At 39.0% G+C, this 27,655-nt stretch overlaps 1 protein-coding gene across 8 annotated transcripts in view; it reads left to right on the top strand.

Moving 5' to 3' along the window:
• Positions 1-27,655, top strand: part of LOC149198157 (uncharacterized) — a 488,351-nt gene that overhangs the window by 351,866 nt on the left and 108,830 nt on the right. For all 8 annotated transcript variants that reach the window (XM_089406139.1, XM_089406136.1, XM_089406138.1 and 5 more), the window contains 2 exons: positions 4,280-4,412; positions 4,507-4,632. In XM_089406139.1, the coding sequence (XP_089262265.1) occupies positions 4,280-4,412; positions 4,507-4,632 (259 nt within the window). The remainder of the gene's footprint in view (positions 1-4,279; positions 4,413-4,506; positions 4,633-27,655) is intronic.

Here is a 27,655-nt window from a genome sequence, read left to right as displayed (position 1 = left end):
GAAGGATGACGTTGGCCCACGAAGTGCTGACGCAGGGGCAGTGCATTCCTTGAGGGGAAGTCGAGTTTACTGCTGAGGGAAGTCGAGTTTTAGTTGCCGAAATTCGGGTTGTGAGTCTGGGAGGCAGAAGGTCGATTTCTCAGCCAATAGATGATCTAGAGGAGAGGCAGCGTAATACCCAGGAGGGGTGATGCAGAAATTGCCCAGAGTGACGCAGTTCTGCACAGAGGCCATGTAGAGGGTAATGCAGAGCCTCCAAAGCTGAAGGACCAGTCATTGATTCTCTAGTGAGAGGGTGAGATCATTTCACCACTGTTTTTTCAATATTCTCTCTGTATCAGATTGCTAGTTGAGCATCCTAGAATTTTATTCAAAATTTCTCCTGCATAATAATAAAACCCTCAGAGCTGCTGCATCGGTTTTCTTGCATTGGGTTTTTTCGGGGACTTTTGTCCAAAAATAACTATGTCCTATGTGTTTCTATTTTCCTTGCTCAGTTTCTATGTTTCATAATCATATTTAATTGGTGTAGTCTACTTCAGTAATTTACTTCAATGTTTCAAGAAGATATCTGAAATAAGCTTGTAATGTAATTTACAATCTAGGTGAAGTAGATTCAGTTGGTTGCAGTAGGATTCCTGAGATTGTTAGATCTAGGAATTTTCACATGGAACATACTTTGTATTATCCACGTTAGCAGTTTGGGGAAATCTTTGTCTCAAATACACTCTTTCAACTTTTGGCATCTGTATTCTTTTGAGCTTCTTTTCTACAACTTTTTCTTTCTGTCTTGCTTCTTCTATAGAGATGATTTCATGGAGGTTAAGCTCATCATAGAGGTGTGGTTTGAGTCCCGTAATGTATGATCGAATAAGACAAGTTTTGGATAACCTAGGTATGAAGAATTTCAACCTCCACTCTGGTTATCAGTTTTCCTTATCACTCCATGCATTTAGTTTTAAATCCAAGCATGATAAAAATTCTAAAATCTGGAAATGACAATATTTTCTGAAAACACAAATTTAGAGATTTCACAACTGCTGAAATTGCAGAAATAAAACACAACAAAATTATGACAGCCACACATAGAAAATAACACAGTGATTTTTGGTCAATGTGACCCTGGAAAAGCCCCTACGATTCTTGGAGAAAACTAGTTTGAGAGCTCTTCTTTATTTCTGAAAATTCTTTTACAGAGAAACTGAAATACACAGTAAAAATTCCAGCAACCACAAATTACAACTTATCTCGATTTCTGTGCTTGAACTCTGCCTCGAAAATCGTGCCAATCAGCAAACTACCAAAACATAAATTTTTCCAGCAATAAAACATCATTAAATGCTGTATGACCTGCCTCGAAAAACACGCCCAGAACCTGTTGTACAAACTGTACGAATTTAAACAATATTAATGCCTTGAAAATCGTGCCCCAACTTTCCTCAAAATTTGTGCCCTTGCTGTTTTCCCTCTTCCTCGATTTATGTGCCTTTCTCCTACTGTACAATTTTGCCTTGGGATGCCTGCCAATAAATGTTGCTGCCCAGATTTGCTAAAATGTCTTCTTTTTGCTCTCCTTCACTTCCTCACTCAGAAATTTTCTCCTTGCTCTCTCTTCTCTTTCTCTCAAATGCTCATGAGAAGAATCAATTGATCTCCTTCTCTTCTCTTCTCCTTTTACTCTCTAAATGACCTTTTGGGTTACCCTAAGATCTAATGACTGAGATTTATTTAGATCTAGGGATGAGAATAAATGTGCATTTAATTTTCACTTTCTATTTTTTAACTCACCCACTTAAATAAAGACCCACTTAGTCTTTTATTTCCATACTCACTTTTTCACTTTCTAATTCTTCATTGACTTTAATAAAGTCACCTTTAAAGTAGATTGTAGCTTTACCACTTATAAAGTCACTTTTAAATTAAATTGACTTTACCACTTATAAAGTCACTTTTAAATTAAATTGACTTTACCACTTATAAAGTCACTTTTAAATCAAATTGACTTTACCACTTATAAAGTCACTTTAGGAGAAAAGTACAAATAAATTTAGACACTTTTCCCCAGGCCAAAGATCAAAGCCTTAGGGAACCACTTGTCCTCTAGTACCCAAACTTTAACAAGGTACTCGTGTAGCCAAAGTTTCCCATTCTCTACTATATTCATCCACATCTTTTTGTTGTAGCTTGGTGAGTGTCGAGAAGAACTCTTCTTCTTTGACACCTTGGAACCTCTTAAAGAATGCATTTTTGAATTTCCTCCAACTGATAGCATGTGTTGTTTTCTTCCACCACATATACCAATTATATGCTTTGCCTTCCATTTGCATGGATGCATGCCTAATCTTTTCATCGTCATTGTCAATACCGTAAATCTCAAAATATTCTTCTGCTTTATTGAACCATGCAACACTATATTTCTCGTTACCATCAAATTTGGAAAGCTCAAGTTTTGCTCTTCGTTGATATGTAGCAATTGTTGGGGTGAAGAAGGGGTATTGATTCGAGAGCTGCATATTTGGGTATTGATTCGCGAGCTGCATATTTTGAAAATTCGTGTTACTATTGGGTATGGAAGATGCTTTTTGAGAATCAGGAGTATGATGTGAGTTTGTTGAATTTGATGTATTTGAAGGATCTTGGTGTTGAGTAGCTTCATTATTTTGGGGTAGTTGATCAAGTGTAATTTTTGAACTTTCACAAATAGAGTTCAACATCACCATTGCTTCATTATGAGCTATTATTGCTGCATTATGATTTCGATCCACCTTATTTGAAAAGATTGCATGATCCCTTTTAAGTTTTTTAATGATTCTGCTCGCGTTGATTCTCTATTCTTTTTGTTGTGTTTTGGAGCTCCTTGATATCTTCGACATGTCCGATGACTTTATTCTCAAGATTTATCAATTTTTTTATTAAGATTAGTTATTGTCATGGAAGAAGACATTGACCGGGTATGTGGTGGTGTATATTTATCCAATTTAACCTTCTTCCTTAATTTGACCCTAATATATATATATATATATATATAATTATTACGACTATATAATAGGTAATATATAACTAGATAATTTATTAATTTTCTGATTCTTATATATATAATACGTATTGAATCATATAATGGGGAGTTTGTGAATGAGCGAGCGTGGTCGTAATTGGGGCGACCAGGTCAACATAAAAGCGACACACACGGTTAGGATTGTGGGGAACAATCAGTCGGCAGCTATATAGTATCTTGGACCGCCGGAGATGACGCAGGGAACGGAAATGTCGGGGAACGATAGCAGGCGACAGGCGAATGCAGGGAGCAGGTGGCGGAGCGAGGCAGGAACCGGAACGGAATGGACGATGAAAAGGGTGGTGGTTTGCACGATGGTGTCGAGCAGCGAACAAAAGTTGCAGCAGCAGCTGGCTCTGATACCAAATGGAGCATATAAACTCAGTTTTGACAGAAAAATATATAAATATATTTATTAATACTTGAATGATTAGATGGATTTTACATAGAGGGCCGCCTGGCTTATATACAGCCTAAGGTGCCTTTTCATGGAAGGGCATGATTTTCTGATCGTGACCTTTCCCTAATTAACTACAGTTACATAAAATCATATTACAATTTTTACATAACAATATGAAATAGGAGCTTTAGGTCTAGACTCTAGACTCTAAACCATGGTCAGAAAAACCTTCCAAGTTTTTATAGATATTTGTACTCTGGCATTTTCATTGGCGCTGTATGATGAGTCTAGATCAAAGCATTGACCACTTGGGGGCAACTCAGAATTATTGCCTAAAATATGAAAATTTATGTCATTGATAACCAGAATATCCCCTCACCTCAAAATTTTCTTTCCCTTTTCTTAATTGATATTATCTAGATTTGCTCTCGTTGTCATATCTATGTGGCTTTATTTTTCGGCTTACTTCCTGTGGCTCATTAGAATGTCCTATATTTATAAATCTAGTGGGTTTAGATAGATGTAGTTTCTGGTTGCTGTTTTAGCATGATTCTTATCTTTTTGGGAATTGTTAAATTGAAATCATGCTCTAATTCCAAACACTGTTTAGTTAGTCTCGAGTGTAGTTTTCTTGCATTCTACGTCAGAATTTCATAGAAATGATTAATATTTATACTTCTCCCAATATATAGATTGTTTTGAAAAAAATTGTAGTGACAGATCTCTTTTTCTGAGGGGAGATGTTCATTTCTTTATTGTGCTCATTGTCACTTCTGTCATGTGTTATTCAATTCTTAAATGACAAGTTAAATGTAAATTTGCAGGCTGTATTGAAGGTTCTTCTTCATATTGGTCGTTCTGCTTCTGTAGATTCTATGCTGCATGCAGAATATACAGAATTACAGCCAATGTTTATGCCATTTTTCAGTATGCATCTATCAACATGCCAAAATAAAGGTGCAGTGCAGCTGCTAATTTGAACTGGTGGAAAACTAGGTTTGTGTTCCTTACATTTATAACATTTTAATCTCTTTACAATATGTTTTTGCAGTAAAGGTGGTCTATGGTCCATTCGTAAAACTTCCAAAAGATTGCCAGGAGCTTGCGGTTGATTCTATTTATTATTATTCCAATTTCTCTTTGACATTCCTTGAATCTTTGGCCCGTTGCTGCATGTGTAAGTTACTGACTGGCTATCCTCATTTAGTTTTCCGTTCCTACATTAGCGATGATGTACGGTTTCCATTAGGTTCTATGATTTCTTATACATTCTTCTATACCTCTTGTTGGTATTTTTGTTTGTTTTTCTCTAAAGCAACAATAAATTTTGGTGACTTGGGAAGCTTGCTGAGTTGCGTCAGCTTCCATGCCTGCCCTGAGACTCATCTGTACAGCACTTGACTGAGTAAAACTTGCATGCTTTCTGAAATTCAAATTGATAGGTCAATGCTAGTTAAACTTGGTTAAATTGATTTGAATTGTAGTTGAACAAAGTAGCTGTTTTGTTTCTTTTTGTTTCATTTATGATTTTATGTAATTTGCAGTTTATACAAGGAAATATATACTAGTGAAAATGAGTGTCTCTATATGGGTTAAAGTTCTCCCCTTTTCAAGGAAACACATATCTTTGTGGAAACAACTGTTGTGGGGCTGTTATCACTCAAATCTGCATGCACAAACCTGCATGACACTTTTAGACAGTCAACCATGTCACAGTTGAAAGTCATTCCATTTGGACAGGTATTTTCCAGTGTTAGGGCATGTCCCTAGATGATGTATGCTGTTATCAACTGAATGTTCCTTGTAAAACTTCGATTTGATTTGCATACCATAAAATCTCACTTTTGATCTGCTCATGAGTAATCAAAGGTGAGTTAAATCTGAAACAAATTTAGAGTGGTTGAAAACAGATTTTTTAATATACTAGCAAAAACAAAATTAAATATCATGTAAGAAATGAATGTCTTCCTTAAGTGAATTAATTCAAAACAAGTGCACTCTAAGCTATCATCACACTATAAAGAATTATTCAAAAGTTTAGATCAAACATAATTGAATAAAATCACAGATTACCCAAGAAGTTGGTTGCACTTTAAGAGTCCTAGGAGATAGGTTGCCATGAGTTCCTTTGTGTGTGGTGGAGATAGTTGTCTGAGAACTGGAGCATGGAAAAGTAAGGGGCTGTCTGCTGCTACCAAAGTGTCTAAAAAAATCAACAGTTGAACCTCTCTACTGCTTCTCTGAAATCTTTATGTAACAAATTATATCCTTTCTTAAGATCTAGTTGACCTGCTTGTTCAAGGAGAGAAGCAACACCAGAAAAGGCCAGAAAACTGTGTGCCAGTTAGCTTTTTTTCTTTTCAAATGCTTTGTCTCTCTTTGGTTTGATTTTTTGCTGTTTACTATTTCTTTTGGGTTTTTTTGTCCATAAAACTTTTCTGCTTCTCAGTTATTACCTCAACCGCTGCTTTTTCCTTTTAAGTTGAACTTTTCCTTTTCATGATAACTGCTGGCCAAAAGACGTTTTCACTCTTTGACTAGTTTTTACTTTACTTACATTGCTTTTACTGAGATTGAAGGTCCTAGACTCCCAATATGACTGGTGATTGCAAGGGAATAAAGCTGGAAAGGCTGCTGTTTACTTTATGAGCTTTGTTAACCACTCAAATTGCATTTGAGGATTTGCCAAACACTCCATGATCAAAGTACAATTGAAGCATTCCAGCACCATCATATCATGTCAGAATTCCAGAATTCATCTCTTTTTCATCACTTTGTTGTTCAGATTCCACAACTCTACTGGAATATTGTAAAAATGATTCTAGTATGATGAAAAAGAGTCATGTAAAAGGCCTAGGTAGCTTAGGACTTTACTAGCAAGTGAGTTCACTCTAGAGAGTTTTTTTTTCCTTAGCTCATTATTTGTGTTTTTCATAACTTGTAATCAATTAAGTTGTTCTCCCAGATATACCCCAAAGCTACAGTGTGGCGTCATGTTAGAGTCTTAGGTGAGTCCTAGTGTCTAGAGTCAATGTATATTAACATACTAGATCATCTCTAAAGTTACGAAATTTGGTTGTGTCCAGGTGTCTATTTTAATTGTTAAAAATATCCCATTGGACAAGATTTTTAATAATTATTTGATGTAAAATGTAACAAGTGTTGTCTATACAAGTTGTAGGGGGGTATGGGTACTCAAAATTATACTTCTACACCTCAACTTTCTATTTAGACACATTTTGAGGGTAATAAAATGTGTATTTACCCCTCAACGCATATTTTCCATTTTTTGGCAAAAGTTGGAAAATAATAAGCCAGAAATTAAAAATGGGAAGTGTTGACCACACTTTGTCAACAGTCCAAGGAAGAAGAATTCAAAGATATGAAGAAATTTTTTCAAAGTTCAAAGTCATCAACCAACCCTATTATATCATTGTAAACCCAATTTTTGCAAGTTATATTGTAAATGATGCTAGTATGACAATTTAATTATGTAACAACACCTAGATAAGCCGTCGATTTTGGCAAAGGATTTCATCCTAGAAAGATTTTTTAACCTCATCCAATTATTTGTGTTTCTAAACACAGATAATCGACAAAGTTTTTCTTCTAGCTTAAACCCCAAAGCTAGGGTGGAATTCGGTGACAAGGTCTAGAGTTGTTGTAAAAGTGTGTATAGGAATAATTTAAGCACATTTGGCTAAATTATTTTATTACAAACACACTTGGTCTATACTAGATCATATTGTGTCGAAAAATTGGGTAAATTATTTAGGGTATGAGTCTAAATGTGTTTTCTTCTTTCAAGGGTTGATATTGTAATAATTTGATGTAAAAAATATTTTAGTGCATAGTCCCTCATATTCAAAAACCACGGCTAAAAGTATTTGATGGTGGAAATATTATTAAATCCCCTCTAGTGTCAATTAATTAATTTTTCTAACTAAATTAAATTAAAATCCTAAGTCAGAAAAATAATTAATTTTGAGTCAATAAATAATTTTAGAGAAATTAATCTCTCCAAGTGGAAAATAATAAAAAAATTGTGGGTCAAAGAAAAGTCATTTTTTGGAGGTTCTCCACCAATGGAAAACTAGATATGTTAAGAAAATTTGAGCCCTTAGACCTTGGTGGTTAAGTCAAAGTCAATTTTTTGAGGAAATTAATCCAAAATATTAATTTTTGGATTAATTAAAAGTGGGTTTTAAGAAAAATTCGAATTTTTCTTCAAAATTAAAAATTTGACAGTGGAGATTAAAAGATAATCAAGTTATTTTCAATGGTCGAGATTATTTTGACAAGGATCAAGCCAACTAGTCGTTATTTTCCACTTGGAGGGTTTTCTCTATATAAAGAAGCTATTGAGCTTCTATTTGATATCTTTGGATGATGTAATTCTTGAATGTTGTTATTGAGTTGCTGCTTTGCTAAGAACATTATTCTATCATAATAGAAAGACTTTGGGGTTCAGTTCATGGTGTTCTTCTTCTACTGATCTGTGGTATGTGTTAGCTATGTGTGATCCTATATTGTGCTGAATATTGTTAAATAATTGTTATTTCATTTGTCGGTGATAAGAACATTCTATTGATACATGTTATCTTAGGTGATCTGATTCACCATATGATCTAACAGTTTTACTTTGAGAAAAATTATAGAGATTTACAGGTATGCTAGCCCTTGGACTACAAGTTCACAGACCGTGGGGAAGAGTCGACTATGTTTGGGCTCTGAGATTTTGTTGTGGTAATTGATTTTGCAGGAGGGTTTTGGCCAATGTCTATTTTTCGAAATTAAATCTTCCATTGCTATTTATTAAAAAATATTTCTCCAAGATTATTATTGTATAAATATTGTACATTTGTAAATAATTTCCTAACCCAATTTATTTTGCAGCATTTGGGGTTTTATATTTTTGTATATATATTTGGGGTTTGGCATTCTTTGATTCAATTTTTGCAGGTAATAGCTCAAGGGTTTGAAGTAGAAAAATTTTTCTGGGCTATTCAACTAAGCAAGGAAGGCTGATCTAGGCCCTTGAGGGTAAGATCAAGCCTCCCAACTTCCTCCAAGCGCAACGTCCAACCCAAGAAGGAAGCCATCCAACATTTTGCAGTGAATTTATGGAATTTTTTTTGTTTGCAGGGATTCGAAATTTCTTTTAGGTCCCAAGGCCTAGCCGTCCTCCATTCTTGGCCTTGCCGTGAGGCCTAGTGGCCTCCTAGGGCCCTTAGCCCCCCTGTTTCCCTTAGCCGCAACCCTTTTAGGGCTTGCCATGGCACCTAAAGGCCCTCGACCCCCCATTAAATTGTAGTCGTAGGCTGACAGAGGCCTTGACCCCCCTCTAGCTCAGCCGTCTAGCCCTCTATGGGGATGGGCCCCCTCCCTCTTGCTTGCTTGCAACCTTGGGCTGCCCTTAGGAACCCTCAACCTCCCTTTTTGCTTAGCTGTAGGCCCTCAAGGGCCTTCCCTTGCCTAGTGTCAACCCTTCTGGGCTTGACGTCAGCCCTAAGGGGTTTCCTCTTCCCTACTGGAGCCTTCTAAGGCCTCGTCTCCCACTTCTCTACCTTTGTTTGTCTCCTCTAGCCCTAGTTTGGGGTTTTCCTAGCCTTAGCCTCTCTTCCTAGCCCTCATTTAACCATTATCTTTAACATTTGGTTTTGCAGCATTTTTAGAGCTAACGTGGTGGTTGCAGGTTCTTAAGTCCATTGGAAGCCTCACTATCCATCTAGAAGGTCACTAGGCCTCTTGGTTTGCTCTCTAGCCCTCCATTTTCATCACTTTCCTAATTTAATTTCTGAAGTATTTTATGAAAACAGTATAATTAAGGCCTAAACACATTTTTAATAAGCCTAAATTCATTAATAACGTGCCTAATGCATTGATAAGTAAGCCTAAGTCAATTTAAGTGCATATAAGTGAGTTTCTTGTGGGCTGTTTGGTTTATTTCAGATCTGATATGTTTGCTACAACCACATAAAAACACTTACAAAAGTGATTAAATTTTATAACAGTGGCATAATAACTCATTGGTAATCATACTTCATCATTATATTGTCACTTGCAGTGAAACAGGAATCGCCGATTTTGCCGATTACTCGCGATTCCAACTCTGCTCGCCCATGAAATGATCCGAGTCGAATCTTTGCGAGTCAAATCACGTTGACCGAGTTTGACTCGTGGTCAACGCGAGTTTGACTCGCGAGTATGGCGATTATTCTGATTTTGCCGATTCTGCGTTTTTTTCCCAAGTCTCGCCAGTTTTGGGTTTAGGGTTTATCGGGTTTTGGGTTTCGGATTGTCGCTTTGTAAGTTTATCGGTTACGTCGTAGAGCTATTTCATAGTCCAGAGTCCAGACACTGCAGAGCCAGATTGTTGACAATACATATTACATACACCGCAGAGCCACAGAGGCATTCCATACACCGCAGAGCCGGATTGTTGATAGACACAGTTACACCGCAGAGCCGCATTCGACGCCGCAGAGCCAGATTGTTGACATACACCTGCGTGAGCCTTGAGGTAACCTGCGTGAACGGTGAGGTATTCATTTTAAGTTCTCAAAGCTGTAATGTGCAGTAAATAAAGCAGAGGTTTCCATTTCGAATCTTATTTCAAACCCAACATAGAATTTGTATTAATGGGCTGAAAGTTTCAGATTGCATTCTCCACTAATCATTGAAATGTGGACCTGTCTCATCATGCAAACAGCCTGCAAACTCATAGAAATTTGTTATCTACAGTAGTATTTCTAGTCCTGAATACGTATTAATAGTGTCGCTGTTACTTGCCTTGAGTTCTGACCTTTCCCTTTCACCTGTTGAGCAACATGTAGATTATGTAGCACTAAGGTGCAACATCCTACAGGGATCAAACTAAGTACTTGGGTAAATGGAACTCTGATTATGAATCAAGGTGCTCAATTATGGCAATCCATTCATATGATAATGTATCAAGAGATGGGAAAATAGGGCAGTTTACAACTGTGATAGTTATCTGAAAAGTTTAAAGAAGCACCAAATTTTTAACATTCATTTTAATATTCTGCAAATGCCAAAAACATATTGCTTGATACAATAAATTTCCATTGCCTTTGAGAAACAAATTGCACTGTTTTCGAACTCTGATATGAAGCATATCAGATCTATTTCAAATCCACGTCTAATGAGGTAGCTTACTCCCTAAGCTACGTTCTTGGGATATACACATGGAGGACCAACATATGGAGGTTGCTTACACCTTAGGCTAAGTCAAATTCACCTGTGAAGACTTTCTGTTATTTTGCATGATCAATAAACAAGCTTGAAAATTACTTATTCCAAGCACCTTTTTCGAGATTTAATGAGAGATAAGTCAACCTTAGAGGAGGGTGCTACTGTTACTGCTGTTGGTGTGATGGAGAGCACAATTTTTGGATCTCTTTCGCATGAGATAGGGTGTTGAGTATGTTTGCTTGGTAAGGAGACGCACTTCTTAAGGAATTTTCAAGCAGTTAAAGTGCCATTTTTTGGTCTGCTTCGCATGTCATTTGTGTCGCTATTATGACTGTTCTCAACCAGCAAAAGGCAGTACTGCACTTTGGCCTTTCAGCATGACATGGCACTTTCTTGGTGTGATTTTGTGCCAATTTTTAGACCTATGTTGTGCTCCATTGAATAAAACTAGGGTTCTGCATGTTTTCTATCTATATATTATATATACATCAAAAATCATATAATTGGACCGTGAATCTTAAATCATTTCCCTTGCTGTATGAAAGTCCACACAAAATCTATCCCATTGCTTATTTGCAGAGGCATTTTGAGCTACATGTTCACTGCCAAAAAAATTCTTATTTAAGGGCATATGTGATACAAGAATCCGCTGTACTACACTCTAAAATTTGAGGCAACCAAGTATCATGAACTATCAAGTATCACATACAATAGATTGTGCAAAGATGCCAAGCATTCACTCCAGGGACTTTTATCACCAACTTCCTTTAGCTTTCCTTGCCAGCAGAGAGCATTTATTACACAGATTATATGTCTCATCCTACAAAACCTGCATCATATCAGGTTTGCTTTTCTCACTATAATTACAATCAATAATTACATCAATCAAAAGTTAAAACTCTCCAAAAATTCAACCAAACTCTGGTTTTATTGTATCAAGCAATATGTAACCTGCATTTCATGTATCAAGCAATATGTTTTTCTGGTTTTATTGAAAGGCAACATTTCTATATGTTCATTGTTTACTGACATCCGTCTTTCATTTAATTTTTTAGATTTCTTGCATATTTTAAATTTTTGGATCATTTTTAAATTTGATTTTTATTGTCTTTCACAGAAGCCACAAATTAAATAGAAGCCACGACTACAAATCTTAACAGAAGCCACAAATTGAACACAAGTTCAAAGCAACAACAATGCCGAGGGAGAAGGACTTTGCTTGGGCTTATTGTGACAAGATTCCTGGAGACCCCAGGCTCCTTTGTAAATTTTGCAAAACGAAATGTAGTGGAGGCATTTATAGATTCAAGTTCCACCTTGCACAAATACCTGGCCATGATATAAGTCTTTGCAACAACGTTGACGATAATGTCAAACACCAAGCAACCTTGGCCCTTGATATGTTAGATCAACATAATGCCAAGAAAGCAAAGCAAAATACTGAAATAGGAACTCTTGGAGTTGATAGTTTTTCTACCACTAGCCCCATGTCACCTCACTCTGTTGAATCCTCAATGCCGTTCCCAAGTTTCCCACACATGCCTCCAAGGCCAAGTCAAACTCAAGGCCATACGAGTCCTTTGACTCCTTCCTTCAACACTAGAGGTGGAAACATAAACACCTTTTTTGCTCCCCGCACAAAACCCGGTTCCCAACCTACCTTGGATGCCACTGATTGGAAAAAAAATATCCATAGTCAGGCAAGGAAGGCCATTGCTAACTTTTGGTACTATTCTGACATACCTTTCCACTGTGCCAAAAGTCCTTATTGGCAAGCTATGATTGATGCAATTGCTATTGCAGGTCCAGGGTTCAAAGCCCCTACATCAGAGAGCCTTAGGACAGATATGTTGTTAGAGAGTGTTGAAGATGTCATGCTTGTGCTAGCTGAGTTTCGTTCATCATGGGTAGAAATAGGGTGCACCATCATGAGTGATGGATGGACAGATAAGAGGAATATAACTTTAATAAATTTCCTTGTATCTTGTCCTGCAAGCACAATGTTTCTCAAATCAGTGGATGCTTCAGACAAGGTTAAGATTGCCCAACTTATCTGTGAAATGATGGAGTAAGTCGTTCAAGAAGTGGGAGAAGAACATGTTGTACAAATTGTCACCGATAATGCAGCTAATTATATGGCTGCTGGTAGACTTTTTGAGATTAGGCACCCCACTATTTTTTGGGCCTCTTGTGCTACCCATTGCATAGATTTAATGCTTGAGGACATTGGTAAGCTTCATTGGATACATGAGGTTGTGGAGAAGGCAAAATCCATAACCAAATACCTATACAACCACACTATTGTCCTAAACGCTATGAGAAAATACACTGAAGGTAAAGAAATTGTTCGACCTGCAGTGACTAGATTTGTAACAAATTTCATATCTTTGCAATCTGTGGTTGAGCAAAAGAAAATTTGAAGAGGATGTTCTTGGGACCTGAGTGGATGGGATCTAAACATTCCAAGATCCTTGAAGGCATCGAAATTGCTGCACTTGTGTTTAATGATGGTTTCTAGAAATATGCCGAAGAGATTATTGCTGTGACAGAGTCCCTTGTTAAAGTTCTCAGGTACTTCAAGTTCTCAGGTATTCTGTGGCTAGGTTCTTCTTGTAGTCTTTGATGATCCTGGATGATCTTGTCAGGAAGAGATCATCCACATATAACACTAGGATTAGAGGCTCATTCTCTACAACCAAATAGTAGAGATTAGGGTCTGCGTCACTCTTGACGAACCCCATCTTCTGCAAGTAGCCATCAATTCGACCATACCATGCCTTAGGTGCCTGTTTCAGCCCATACAGGGCTTTCCGTAATCTAGATACATGAGATTTCTTCTCATGTGTCTCAAAACCTTCTAGTTGTTCGATGTATACTTCCTCTTCTATTATCCTATTCAAGAATGTCGTCTTGACATCCATCTGATGAATCTCCCACCCCATCTATGCTATAAGAGATATCATGGTTCTAATAGAAGTATACTTGGCTACTAGGGCGAAGGTTTCTTCATAGTCCATCCTTTTCTTCCGAGCATACCCCTTAGTCACAATCCTGGCTTTGTATTTCTCCACACTGCCGTTTGTAGCATATTTGACCTTGTAGATCCATCTCGAACCTACCACTGATCTATCCTGAGGCCTAGGTACCACTTCCCAGACATCATTGACCATTATAGAGTTGTATTCCTCCACCATAGCATCCACCCATACTTGATGCTGAACGACCTCATGAAAACTAGAAAGTTCCCAACTGGAGCTACTAAGGCCTGGTATCTGTCTGGTTGTCTTCGCTCCTTTTCACTATTCCTAGGTGCACCAATGAAGTCTTCAACATCCTGTAGAATCTGTCGGAGTTCCCTACTCGTTCTTCCACTGGTAGTAGGCACATCTATCAGCTCTTCTTCTTCCTGAGATTCCTCCTGTTCTGAAGCATTGTCTTTAGGAGAATTTCTAGTACTTGTTTCTACTGGTTGAAGTGGTCTGACCAATGGCTCGTCTTTCGACTGCTCCTCGGAAGGCATTTCTCGGGATTTCCTGAAATCTCTATTCTCCATGAACTTTACATCCCGTTGAACTACTATCTTCCTACTCTCTGGAAGATAGACTCTGTATGCCTTGGCATTCTCACTATATCCCACAAGATATCCTTTCCCAGAAGTTTGATCTAATTTCTTTCTCTTCTCTTCGGGTATATGACAATATGATAAACTCCCAAATATCCTGAAATGATTGACTTCAGGTGTCTTCCCAGTGAAGACCTTCTCTGGAATGATGTTGCCCAATGCCCTGTGAGGAGTCCCGTTCTGGACATAAACTGTCGTGCTGCATGGTGCTGCCCACAGGAATTTAGGCATATCCTGATCATACAACATTGCCCTAATTGCTTCCACAATAGTCCTGTTTTTACTTTTTGCTACTCCATTCTGCTCAGGATTGTAGGGAGCTGTCCACGATCTTCAGATGCCTTCCTTAGCGCAAAAAGTCAGTGAAGTCCTTGTCAACATACTTTCCATCACTGTCTAAGCGCAAAACTTTTATCTTCTTTCCTGTCAGATTCTCCACTAAAGCCTTGAACTCTTTGAATCGACCGAAAGCCTCATCCTTGGTTTTCAGAAAGTAGATCCAAGTCTTCATGGAATGGTCATTGATGAAGGTGACGAAGTATTCGGCACCACTAAGAGCTTTTGTGGACATCGGTCTGCAGATGTCTGAGTGTATCAATCCTAGCACACTCTTCACCCTATTGTTACTTCTGGAAAACACAGCTTTGGCATACTTGCCTAGAGCGCACCCTCTACATACATCATCCCATTCAGTACTTAGTTCTGGAATTCCTGATACTGTTTTCTTGAGAATTCTCAAAGCCCCATGGTCTAAGTGTCCCATCCTCCTGTGCCATAGCTCATTCAAATCTTTGTCTCCATTACTACCTATCAGTGCCATTGGTGATTCTAGCTATAACCTATACAACCTGTTACTTCTAATTCCAATATGAGCCTTCTTTTTCCAACTTGGGTGTTTGACATATACTTTCTCCTTAATGAAGAAAATATCATAGCCCTTGTTTTGAATTTGAGACGCAGAAAGTAAGTTCATCCGCAATCCCGACACATGCAGCGCATTGGTTGCCCGAAGTCGCTCTCGTGCTTCAGTTTGAAAAACTATAGTACCTCTTCCTACTAGAGTACACTTTGTGTTATTCCCCATGGTGATCTGAAAATTCATTCTTTCTTCTTGATAATCTGAAAAACATTCTCGGATTCCTGTCATATGCTAGGAAGCTCCACTGCCTATATACCAAACCTCTGAGGAGGCAGAGCTTGCAAGGCAAGCGACTTCTTCTTCTAATCTGGAAGTTAACATAGAATAATCGTCCCTTGTGCATTCTTCTGGAAATCTGCGCGAGTCCCCTTGAGTCGATGCCTCTGCATCATGCTCTTGACCCATAATCGATTTTCCTTTCTTGTTTTTGGATCTCTGATTTGATACCATGTGAAAGTTTCTAAACTGAAATTCTATCACTGCAACATCTGATTTATTTCACCTACTTATTATTCACAATAAGTTATTTACGAAATTCTTTCAGCAAATATTAAAATAAATTCTACTGCAGTTATCACACAACTACCCAGAGAAAAATACATGCACAAGAATCAATCACATCAACATAGTTATTTTTGGACAATTGTCCTCGAAAAAACCCAATGTGGGAAAACGATGCAATAGATGAGGGCTTTATTAATCTTCAACATCAATTGCTTTTACAAGGAATGATTTTATAGAGAAACTGAAAGAAAACACCTGAGACTTTCCCTCTGAGACCATCTACACTTTGGAGACCTTGCTCCCACTTCTGCGTCACCCCTACGACACCCCTACATCACTCTGATTGACCCGGCGCGGCTCTGAGTGGCTCTGTGTCCCTCTGCTTCAGCTTGTGTAGGCTCTGCGTCTCTCTAATGGAATGGGTCTCTCTTTCTACGCTTCTTTCCACTGTCCCTGTGTCACCTCCTCCTCGGTCACTGCCTGCTATCGAAGCCCTCCTCTTCCTCCACCCTACAACTCCCTCTGAAATCGATCTCCTCTTCCTTGAGATACTGAGTATCTACCGGTGTGTCTCCAAATGACCCTAGAGTCTTCTCATATACTTTTCTCGTTGACGAACAACGACTGAGATTAAGTCCCTAATCAATAGCTAAGATTAAAACAGACTTGATCCTCGTCTCTTAGACGCTTCTCATTCTTATCTTTATTAATACCATTAATATATTTGATTAAGTCCCTAATCAATAGCTAAGATTAAAACAGACTTGAGCCTCGTCTCTTAGAAGCTTCTCATGCTTATCTTTATTAATACCATTAATACTTTTTTTCCTAAGTTTTAGACTTAGGAACCCATTAAAAATATTAATTATTTTAATAACTCCTCATCCAGATGGAATTTCTCAAAATGATTTCTGGGTCTTGGAGAGCTCATGTGCCTTAACCTCTCCTCCAAATTCAAGGCCAGAGCTTATCCGATGCTACCAAAAATGAATAGTACCTCTATCCGGAGAAAGATATTTGGCGGATCCAACAACTGGATGAACAAACCCCACATGTGATTGCGTTGTCCCTAGTGTTGTGCAACAATGGATGCTCCAACTTTGCGCTGGGACTACGTCACGTCGTCTAGGAGCTGCGTCACCCTCCCTTTGAGCCTTCCCAGCTCAGAAATCGATCTACTGAATTGATGCCCAATCTACCTCACAAAAACCCTAGCGCTGCCTCTGCGTCACCGTCCTCGAGCTGCGCTATCTCTCCTTGGTGCTGCGCTACCTCTCTGCTATGTATTCTTGGCCTTGGATGAGAGTCTCGCTGCCTCTCTGCCTCTCTGCACTAGAAACTTACTCCGAAATTCTCAGCAAACCACGTCCCAGAATTTCGATCTATCTCAAGTGCTGCTCTTCCTGTGTGTGTTTCCAACTGACCCCAAGCCTTCCTTTATACTTTTCCCATTGAGAAATCACCTACCGTGATCTAATCTCTAATCAATTGTTAAAATTATATTAGACTTGATCCTCGTCACTTAGAAGCTTCTCACCCATATTTACATTAATTCACTTTAATTATTTTAATTTCCTAAGTTTTAACTTAGGCACCATTAAAAATAATTAATTATTTGAATAACATGCACTCCGGGTGGAATTTCTCCAAACGATTTTTGGGTCTTGGAGATATCATGTGTTTTAGCTAGTGTTGCAAACATCGCGATTTAATTGCGATGTTTTAAAAAATTGCGCTTTTTTTAGCTTGCCGATTAAATTGGGCGATTTTTTGAGCATTTTTTTTTATTTTGAAAAAATCGTGAAAAAATCGTGGGGGTTCGAAACGTGTTTTAAAAGCGATTTTTTTGTTTTTATTTGTCATTTTTTGCAGACAATGGGCTTGTTTGAGAGCTGAGGAGGAGAGGAAGGTGACTACTAGGGCAGAGGAGGAGAAAAACAAAAGATTTTAGCATCCCAAGCAAAACAAATTCGTATTTGGATCAAATTTCTTTGGCAAACCATGGTTTCCAGGTATGGGCACCAAATTTGGTTTTTTTTTTGGTTTTTTTTTTTTTTGTTTTTGCTTGGGTTTCTATAACCCATTGATTATCAATGATTTTTGAGTGGACTTGATTTTGTGTTTTTTTTTCATTTTTGTTGCATAGAGTGGAGAGGATTCATTTTGGTTGAAAATGCTAAAACTTAATTGTTAGATTTATTAGTTTAATTTCTTCTTGTGCTTTATTTTTTTGTCATTTTTGTTTGGGTTTGAATGTGCATTTTTTCTATTATTGTTGCGTTGAGTTGAGTTTTTCTTTTGTTGTTGTCAAAAATTCAATGTGTTGTGTTATGTATGTAATTTTTTCTAATTTTTTAACTTGCAATTTTTCTTGTGTCATAGGTTCAACTTCAAACTTCATCTTACATTAAAACTCAAGAGTTCAACCAAGTTACAAACATGCCAAGGAAATTGGACCCTCTGTGGGAATTTGGTGAACCTGATGGAGGGTTTGATAGAGCAAACTTGTCTTGCAAGTTGTGTGGGCATCATATGATAGAGGGGTTTATAGATTGAAGTATCACCTTGCAAAAATCTCTAGACATGAGGTAGTGCCTTGCAAAAATGAAAATCTGGAAATCATCAGAAGAGCCCTCAGATCATTGGAAGAATTAGAGCAAGCCAAACTGTCCAAGTCAGATCTGAGGAATCAACTAGCAGGGAATAGAGTGTTAGGAGGTGAATATGATAGTGGCACTGGTTCTACTTCAGCATCAATATCTACAACCAACCCTGTAGCTACCTCATCATATTTTGTTCCTAGAACCACGGCTGGTTCACAACCATCTATCTTTTCAATGCTTAAGAAAAAAGAGAAAGAAGAAGCTGACAAGTTGTTAGGCAAGTTTCTTATTTGGAGTGATATTCCTTTCAGCGTTGCAAGGACTAATCCAATTTTTGAGCCTACCGTTGAAGTTGTTGCAATTGTTGGCCCAGGGTACAAAGTCCCTTCTTATGATGACTTTAGAGGCCGCGTTCTTCAAGATGAAAAGGTTGACTGCACCAAAAGATTGGAGGAGTTTAGGGCATCATGGGCACACACAGGATGCACTGTGATGTCAGATGGTTGGACCGATCAAAAGGGGAGAAGCTTTATAAACTTCTTGGTTAATTGTCCCAAGGGGACAATGTTTATGAAATCTATTGATGCATCTACACATGTCAAAGATGTAAAATTATTATGTGATTTGCTGGATGTGTTTATTTTGGAGGTGGGTGCAGAACATGTTGTCCAAGTCATAACTGTTGATGCATCTGCACATATCAAAGATGCAAAATTATTATGTGATTTGCTGGATGTGTTTATTTTGGAGGTGGGTGCAGAACATGTTGTCCAAGTCATAACTAACATTGCTGCAAATTATGTTGCTACTGGCAAGATGCTTATGGAGAGGCATCCTACTTTATTTTAGACACCTTGCGCTGCGCATTGCATTGATTTGATGTTGGAGGACATAGGAAAAATTATTTTTGTCAAAGATATTATTGACTCATCAAAAAGCATTACAAAATTTATATATAATCATGCATCTGTGCTTCATTTGATGAGAACATTCACCAACAACAAGGAGTTGGTGCACCCCGCCATTACACGGTTTGCCACCAGTTTCATATCTCTTCAATCCCTCTTGAATTCTATGTGGGATGTGAAGAGAATGTTTCTTTCAGATGAGTGGCGTGCTTTGACATTTAGCTGCAAACCAGAGGGAGAGGCCATATGCAGATTAGTTTCATACCAGGAAAACTTCTGGGCGGGAGTGCAGGAGGTGTGCAACATTACTGAACCTTTGGTAAAGGTTCTTCGATTAGTTGATGGTGACAAGCCTGCAATGGGCTACTTGTATGAGGCCATGGACAGGGCCAATGAATCTATTTGGGCCTACTATGATGATAAGGGAGATGAGGGGTTTAAGAAACAACTCCTCCTATGGGAACTGATTGATGGACGATGGAACAACACACTCTATCGTCCCATTCATGTTGCAAAGATCTACCTCAACCCCACATTTTCTTACCCCTGTGGGTTCTTATTTGATGCTGAGGTCATGGATGGATTCTTCACCTGTGTTCAGAGGATGGTGCCATCTCTAACAGAACGTGCAGAAATCTCCAAAGAAATGGAGATATACAGGATGGCAGGTGGCACATTTAGCTTTGATATGGCTGTGGTTGATAAGAAGACTAAAATGCCAGGTATTTTTTAATTTGTTTCAAATTTCATTGTCTCTTCAAGTTCATAACTTCATACTTCGCTTCAACTTTCAAATTTCATTATTTTTTCTTATGTTTATCTTATTTGTAATTTTGTTGTAGATGCATAGTGGAGAAGCTATGGTGCCAGAGTACCCCATCTGCAAAAGCTTGCCATTCGAATCCTCAGCCAAACATGTAGCTCCTCAGGATGCGAGTGCAACTGGAGTGTATTTGAAAAAATACACACCAAGAAGCACAACAAGTTAAACTTAAAACTTAAAATATTCCAAATTTCCAATTAATTTTTTGAATTCATTAAATAATTTTTTTATGATTATTATTTTATGATCTTTGTACAGGTTTGAGACCTAACGACTTAATGACATGGTCTACGTCTACTACAATCTTCGATTGTGGGTGAGGCAACTTGAGAGGACATCTGATATGGAGGTCATCTCATTGGATGGGATTGACACCACTGCTGCATGGAGGTTTGAGGCCGAGAGGCCTCTCATGGAGTTTGTCGATGATTGGTTAGAGTAGGAGGTAGTGGAAGGCATAAAGGGGGTGGAGGAGGAGGAGGAGGAGGAGGAGGAGGAGGAGCAACAGGAGGAGGAGGTGACACCACCTACCCAGGCTACCCCTGCCACTAGTAGAGGACGTGGTCTACCTCCTATAGCTCCTAGTTTTTCAGCTTCTAGAGCACATCAGCGTCCACTGTCAACTCCATCGGCATCTACATCTAGAGGGAAAGGGAAAGTTATTGCATTTTATTGCAAGAGGGGCAGAGGAAATCAATATTATTAGTTATTTGGTTCATTTCATTGTATATGACATTGCGACTCATGATATGAGATACATTATTATATTTTTGTTGATATTTTGAGGCTGAGTTGGGACTCAGGAGTCAGGATTTACTATTCAGGACATGATTCACTATTATGTGTGATGTAGCACTAGAAATGATATTACACATCTTATATATTAGTTCTTTTATCATATTTATGTGTCAATGTATTTATTTTATATTGTAGATGCTTTAGATATTAAAAAAAATGAAAAAAATTGAATATTTTTGTATTTGTCGATTTTTTCTTGATTTTTACGATTTTTCCCGATTTTTTTCCCCTCGTCGATTTAATCCTGATCATGATGCTCGCGACACTGGTTCTAGCCCCTCCACAAAATTTCAGAGCTAGAGCACATCCCGATGCTACCCAAAAATCAACACTCCCTCTTAGCGAGGAGTGTGCTCTAGCAATACTTCCCAAGAGAAGTATCACACTGATCCATGACATCGGTCCTTTGCACTGTTGATGCTCGGCCTGCTACCCTTCATCCACTGCGTTGCTGCAATCTGTACTGCTGCCTATGACACTCCCACTGTCATTGCTGTATCTGTACTGCAACTCCCTCTCAATATGCTGCTTCATGTTGCCCATAACACTGCCACTGCTAACTGATGCACTGCAACTCAGTTGTTGAGAAGTACGCAATTGAAAAGCCACTCAAACGCTGTCATGCTGGTCAGTCTAGATGCCCCTTGACGCTGAAGCTACCTCTGCTGCTAATCTGTGCTAAGTTGCTAACCCTTTGATGCTACTGCGCTACTGTTGTATCTGATCTGTGCCTTCTGCACTGCTGCAATACTCCACTGGGTTGCTTCAGATTTTGGCGCTTTAGCTCTGCCATTGTTGCTCCATCATCCCTCGCACCAACTTACTCCCCTCATTCTGCTACTGCCATTAAGGGCTTCCGTAGCCGTATGTGATCCAAGAGGTTGGGCACCTCAAGGATCCTGCCCCTTACTTCACTGTAGCTCCAACTACAATTCTATATCACCCCACATTTCTAAAGGTGCATGAGCACTCATGGTGCAATCCATCTCTGCTCAAATGAATGTCGAACTGGTTCTCTTCTCCCTCTTTCGCTGCTGCCCCAACAAATCTCAGATCTGGATTTCTTTGGTGCTAGGAATCCTTTAAGGAACAAGCTCCCTCTGAACTTTTATTTCCTTCACGGAAATCCTTCTGGCAACCACTGTTGAACCACCCCTCACTGATCTCTCTTTGTTGCTGCTCAACACTGGATCTAGATTTGTTGGCAAGAAATCTTCTGAGGAATTGATTCCCTCTACTTTGCTTCTACCCCACTAGGTACTGTTCTGCACCATTAGAATCAGCACCCCACTAGCAACTCCAGATAAAATTTGCGCTTCACCCCTGGGCACAACAACTGGAAAAACGAGACTCAATAGTCTCTCTGCTGGCCCAGTAACCACTGCGCTTCCCTCTGCAGCAACAACATCACCCACTCAGGCTGACATAGGCTCTGCGTGAGCCTCCCTTGGTGACTTCGTCACCTCTCGTCTTCTCTCTTGGCTTGAAACTGCTCTATCTCTCAGGACAACTATCTTCACACACAAATTTTTCCTCTGTCGTTTTGCTGATGGCCATAGTCCTCCTTGATCTGCAATCGCTCTGATACCATACAAGGTAGGTAGAGTTCATGCTAGGCTTTTGCACACATGCTAATCTTTATTTCGCAACCATCTTTTGCATTTTAATTTTCTTTCTTTCGTTTTGTTCTGGCCATGTTATGGTTTTTCCTTTTCTTTTAGCTTCATCAACTTCCTACGGAAAGGTTTCTGGGCCCTACTTAAGGCATGTGAACGTATGAGTGCCAAATCCCGAAGAGACAATGATAGGTTGTACCCGAAGAATGGAGGTGAGATATGGGCTTGTAATGGGATGGAAGGTGGTAAGTATGGCATAGAGAAAATGGAACATGCTATCTCAATCATGGCTTTCCAAGTAGTGCCCCTCCTATAGCCCAAAGGGGCCTTGAGGTCCCACTAGACTAGGGTCAAAGTTTAACCCCTTTGGTATGGTGAGATAAGAAAAATACGGTCAAGGTCTGTGAATCTTCCAGATCACCTAGTTATCCATATTAAATGTCCAAAACAAACAAGTATAAGCGCTCAATTGCAAAATGATCAAGGTACCTTTTTGGTAGCGGCCCACCTTCATCCAAGTGTTAATGTCGGATGGCGAGAGGCACATGGTGTTAAAATTGGAAACTAGGGCCAAACTCCATGTGGGTCATCTTATTTATGGGCAGGCAGTGTGGTGGACTGAAAGAGCACTTCTGGGTGCTGTTTCTCTTTGGGTTCTGCCCAATGTTTTTAAAACCGGAACCGGTGATCGGACCGGTCCACCTAATGAACCGGTTTACCGACCGGAACCGGTCTAACCGAGACTGGTTTGGTCTAAACGAACCGGTTTTAGAAAAATATATTAAATAATTATTTTTTAATGAAAAGACTATTTTTAAAATTTAAAACCATGATTCCAAGCCAATAGAGACAAAATATGCAAAGATTGCTCATTTATATACCATGTAAAGGTGAATATATCAAAATGGCACCGAGTGCAATACATATCATCGACAAAATACATAAGCAATGAGGCTCTAAATGGCCTCTAGAGTGCAAAAACAAAGCCTACAAACTATGGGGCCAGTGGCCTACTACAAGACTTCAGTGTAGACTCTACATATATGATAATAGTAATACTATAATAGTGATCTACATTATCACTTGAAGTTGAAACTTCTCATGAGTCTCGGTCATCATGATCAAACTCAGTTGGTTGAGTCTCGACTCCCAAACTTTGCAGTCACAAACTTCTCTATTGGTTCAGTGACTTGAGTCTCAAACTTCTGAAGGTATTCTGCCCTAATATGCCCTATTATTTCATTTGGAGCTCCACATGGCTTTACATGGCCTCCTATCCCAGCCAAGTGTTGCTTGCACCTGTTAATACCCCCTCCTTGAATGGATTTTTGGCAATATTTGCAGATCATTTTGCCATCAATGATATCACAATGAGCCCATGCAGTATCTCCGGCTTTTGGAGGCATGATGACTCCCTGGATGGTAGATCATAGAAGTGAGAAGTTTATAACACATAAAAAAAATTAATTCATGGACAACAGTCAAATAAGGAATTTTCAAGTGCAAATCCTTACCTGGAATTGCAAACTAGCTTCCTTCGCCTCCTCTTGAAGATGGCAACTCCACTGACAGCTACACATTATCTCCAAAATAGCTCCAACTCCAACTCCAAGATGACTACTTCAGCAAAAACTCAACACTCTCCAAGCTCACAAACAAACTCACAAACACTCACAAACACTCCAAATCAGTTGTGTGAGACAAATGAGAGTGAGAGGGGCCTCTTATAGCTTGGAGAGGGTGTTTTTGGAGGGAAAACACCCTTAGTTCCCCCCCAAAACCCCTAAACCACAATCAAAAAACCGCTTTTTGCAAGTTATGGTGGGCATGCCAAAAACCGGCCGGTTTAGGATGGAACTGGCCGGTTTTCACCGGTTAGGGCCCAAAAAAGGTGAAATGCAAGGTATAACCGGGTTTTTTGGCCGGTTCGGACCGGCCAGCTTGCTAACCGGCCGGTTTGACCGGTAACCGGTTTTTCAAAACGGTTTTTAAAACACTGGTTCTGCCTCAATATATTGGATGAGCAGGAAGCAGAAGTCAGTGGCTTTGGGCATTGCTGAGACAGAGTACATTGTTGTGAGTATGGCCTCCCGTGAGGTTGTCTGGTTGAGGAAGCTCTTCAGTGAGCTGTTTGGACATACATTGGATACTACCATGATCCTCTGCGACAACCAGAGTGGGATTCGTTTATTCGAGAATCTCGTATTTTATGATTGCTACAAGCACATCAATATTGTTACCACTTTATCTGGGATATGGTACAACGAGGTGCAATAAGGCTCCATCATATCGGGATAGATGAGTAGGTTGCCGACATTTTGATGAAGCCCCTGGGAAAGGTCAAATTTTTGAATTCTGAAAATGACTAGGAGTCGTTGAGAGACCCTGTTATGAGGGCCCTGAATGATGCATACATTGAGCTCTGGGAGCTCCGGGGGGCTTAGGGTACTTCTTGGAGCGACGAGCGACCATAGGGTGACTCACCCTCCCCTAGTGGTGTGCTGTGTATAGGGTGAATGGTTCAACCTTCCCCTGTGATACCCCATGGCGACATGTAGGCAGGATGAGTGGTTCATCCTTCTCTTGCCGAGACATCCTACCCATGCAATCTGGGACTCATGGGAAGTACCTCTCATCTGGCCAATGAGTAGGGAAATGAGGATAGGGACCATAGTAGTACTGATGGACGCATCGTGTATCTACCGTACTCCCTATGTTAGGATGACATTGATCTGGGATCAATTGGAACTGACTTCGGGTCAGTAAGAGTGATATAACTTACTCTCTTTTGGAACTGATATGGGATCAATGAGAGTGATATGACACACTCTCTTCATTGGGATTGACTTCGGGTCAGTGAGAGCGCTATTGGGCACTTTATTTTGTCTGGGACTGACTTCGGGTCAGTAGAGGATGGTATGATACATTCTTGATCATTTTTTCTTCATCATAGCTCAACAGAGTAGAGCAGAGCCGAGCCAAGCAATGCAAGGCAATGCATTTGATGGCAGAGATAGTACTGGTAGACAAATGGATTAGTAGATGGAGTTCTCCCTAGTTGAGAGGGAGTGTTAAAATTGGCAACTATGGCCAAATTCCATGTGGGTCATCTTATTTATGGCAGCTGATATTTTTCTTGGATTCCTCTCATTGAGAGGTGTAGGATTGATCTAATGATCATCCAATTCCGACATGTATTCAGGGAGATATGAATTTATTTGTATTTCTTGACAATTTGTCAAGGTCGGCTAGCAAGTTAAATTGTGTGGCACACCCCCAGCTAAACCTCAACATTGCATATAAAAGAAGGAGACATTGTGTCTCATTTCACCATCACTCATCTCATCATCTTCTCTCTCCTAATCTGATTGGGCAAGTGTAGGAGCAGCTGATCTCTCACACATGCAAAGAAGAGGACGAATTTCTGTTTTAGGGCAAACGTTGACTGCGTTGACCGAGCTGCAGGACTGCTGACCGTTGACCGAGCTGTTGGGTAGTGCGTTGACCAGATCTTGACTGCAGATTTCTGTTTTGGGTGATACGTTGAGTAGCGTTGACCAAACATTGACCAGCGTTGACTGGTTAGGGCTGACCGCAGGCAGTGACTTTTGTTGACTGCTGTTTGACTGTTGACCAAGGGCTGTTTTGGGCTGCATATACTTGCTGTTGGAGGCCGAGTTCTCCTAGGATGTCTTAAGGTCATTAGTGAGTTGTTTGACTAGCTTTGACCTTGCTGATTTGAATTATACTGCTGCTGTTGTAAATCACTGATTTGTGATATTGTACTATCTCTCTCTTTCTCTGCTGAATTATTGAAGAATATAGAAGAATTGATCAAAGGGTTTCCCCACATTGGGGTTTGTCCTTGGCTAGCTGTCACATTTGCGTCTCTTGTCTTGGCTTGTCTTCTCTTGATTTTATTTATTTTCTATCAGCATTTTACTTATATGTTAATGTGATTGCTATACTGAGAATTGACATTCGGCTAATATGGAGAATTGAAGTAAATTACTCTAAGCATATAACATACCATAATTTAACACATGGCTTATGCAAATGGCGAAGGCACATGGCATATGATCATCTAATGGTGGTTTGTAGGGGCTGTTGGTTGTCTGGCTGACCAAATGGCGGTCAAATGTAGGAGAAATTTTCCTTCCTATGGGGTTACCCATTTTGGTGGGTAACAAGTCTAGTGTGATGGAATTTCATTGGATCAACCCTCTTGTTGCACAAGTGCTATTGGGGGTTAACAATATCTTTTCTCCTAGATTTCATTGTTGGTTGGGGTAAATATTGTCTTCTATCTCTGCTGTTTTTATCAATTATTGAGAACTGTCCCAACACTGAACATTCATAGAGTTAAGATGTGGGAAGCCTCCAGGAAAGAGGTGAAAATTCTAAAGTTGCATTAGTTCCCCCGTTTTATAAAATGTCTACATGATGTAAGTGCTATGAGGACCACTATGTTGTAAGTAAATGAGTTGGAAGGTCTAGAAGGTGCGATTAAAGTGCACATTCTGGCTTGAAGGAGGACTACGGAGTTAAAATACTTGTCTTTATTTCACTTTGAATTCTTTTGTTTTGCATGGCTTGTATTATGGCATTAGATTTTATCATGTTCCTAATCGAAGCACATATTTAGTGTATTAAATGATTTTAGATTATTTTTATAAGGTTGGTAGGTGTGTGGTTAAATGCTGGTTGTTTTTATGTTAATGATTAGCAAGAAGGAAAGTAGAGGTTTGGCATCTTATCCAAGAAGCAAAGAACAAGTTGTTTTATATGTAGAGTTGGAATTTATAACACATTTAATATTAAAGTACTAATATTTTTCATGCTTCATTAAAAGGATATGGATACACATACATATATATTTAGGTACATGTATAGGTATGTATGTATACATTTATTGATGAATTCATATTTATATTTTCTTGCATATATATAGATGTAGACGTGAATGCATGTAAAAGTCCATATTCCTTGATATTCTTTTTTTCGTAGTTGCATTTCATATCATTTACATATGTTAATGGTGATTTCTTCTAGTATACTATTGTCATGCTATGTTTCATTTGTTGGTATTTTTTGTTCTTGTTGTCTTTTAGTTTTATAGGTTCTCTTTAGCATTTTTGTTATTAAGTTAAGATTGATTATCCTTGTCACTTGGTTGATTTTTTTCAACTTTT

The sequence above is a fragment of the Pinus tabuliformis genome, chromosome 2_2 (genome assembly GCF_031772625.1).
Source record: "Pinus tabuliformis cultivar Carrire ecotype Pingquan chromosome 2_2, CPIR1, whole genome shotgun sequence".
NCBI classification, from domain to species: domain Eukaryota; kingdom Viridiplantae; phylum Streptophyta; class Pinopsida; order Pinales; family Pinaceae; genus Pinus; species Pinus tabuliformis.
The sequence above is the reverse complement of the archived record's forward strand: the minus strand, read 5'-3'. Positions and strand labels throughout refer to the sequence as shown.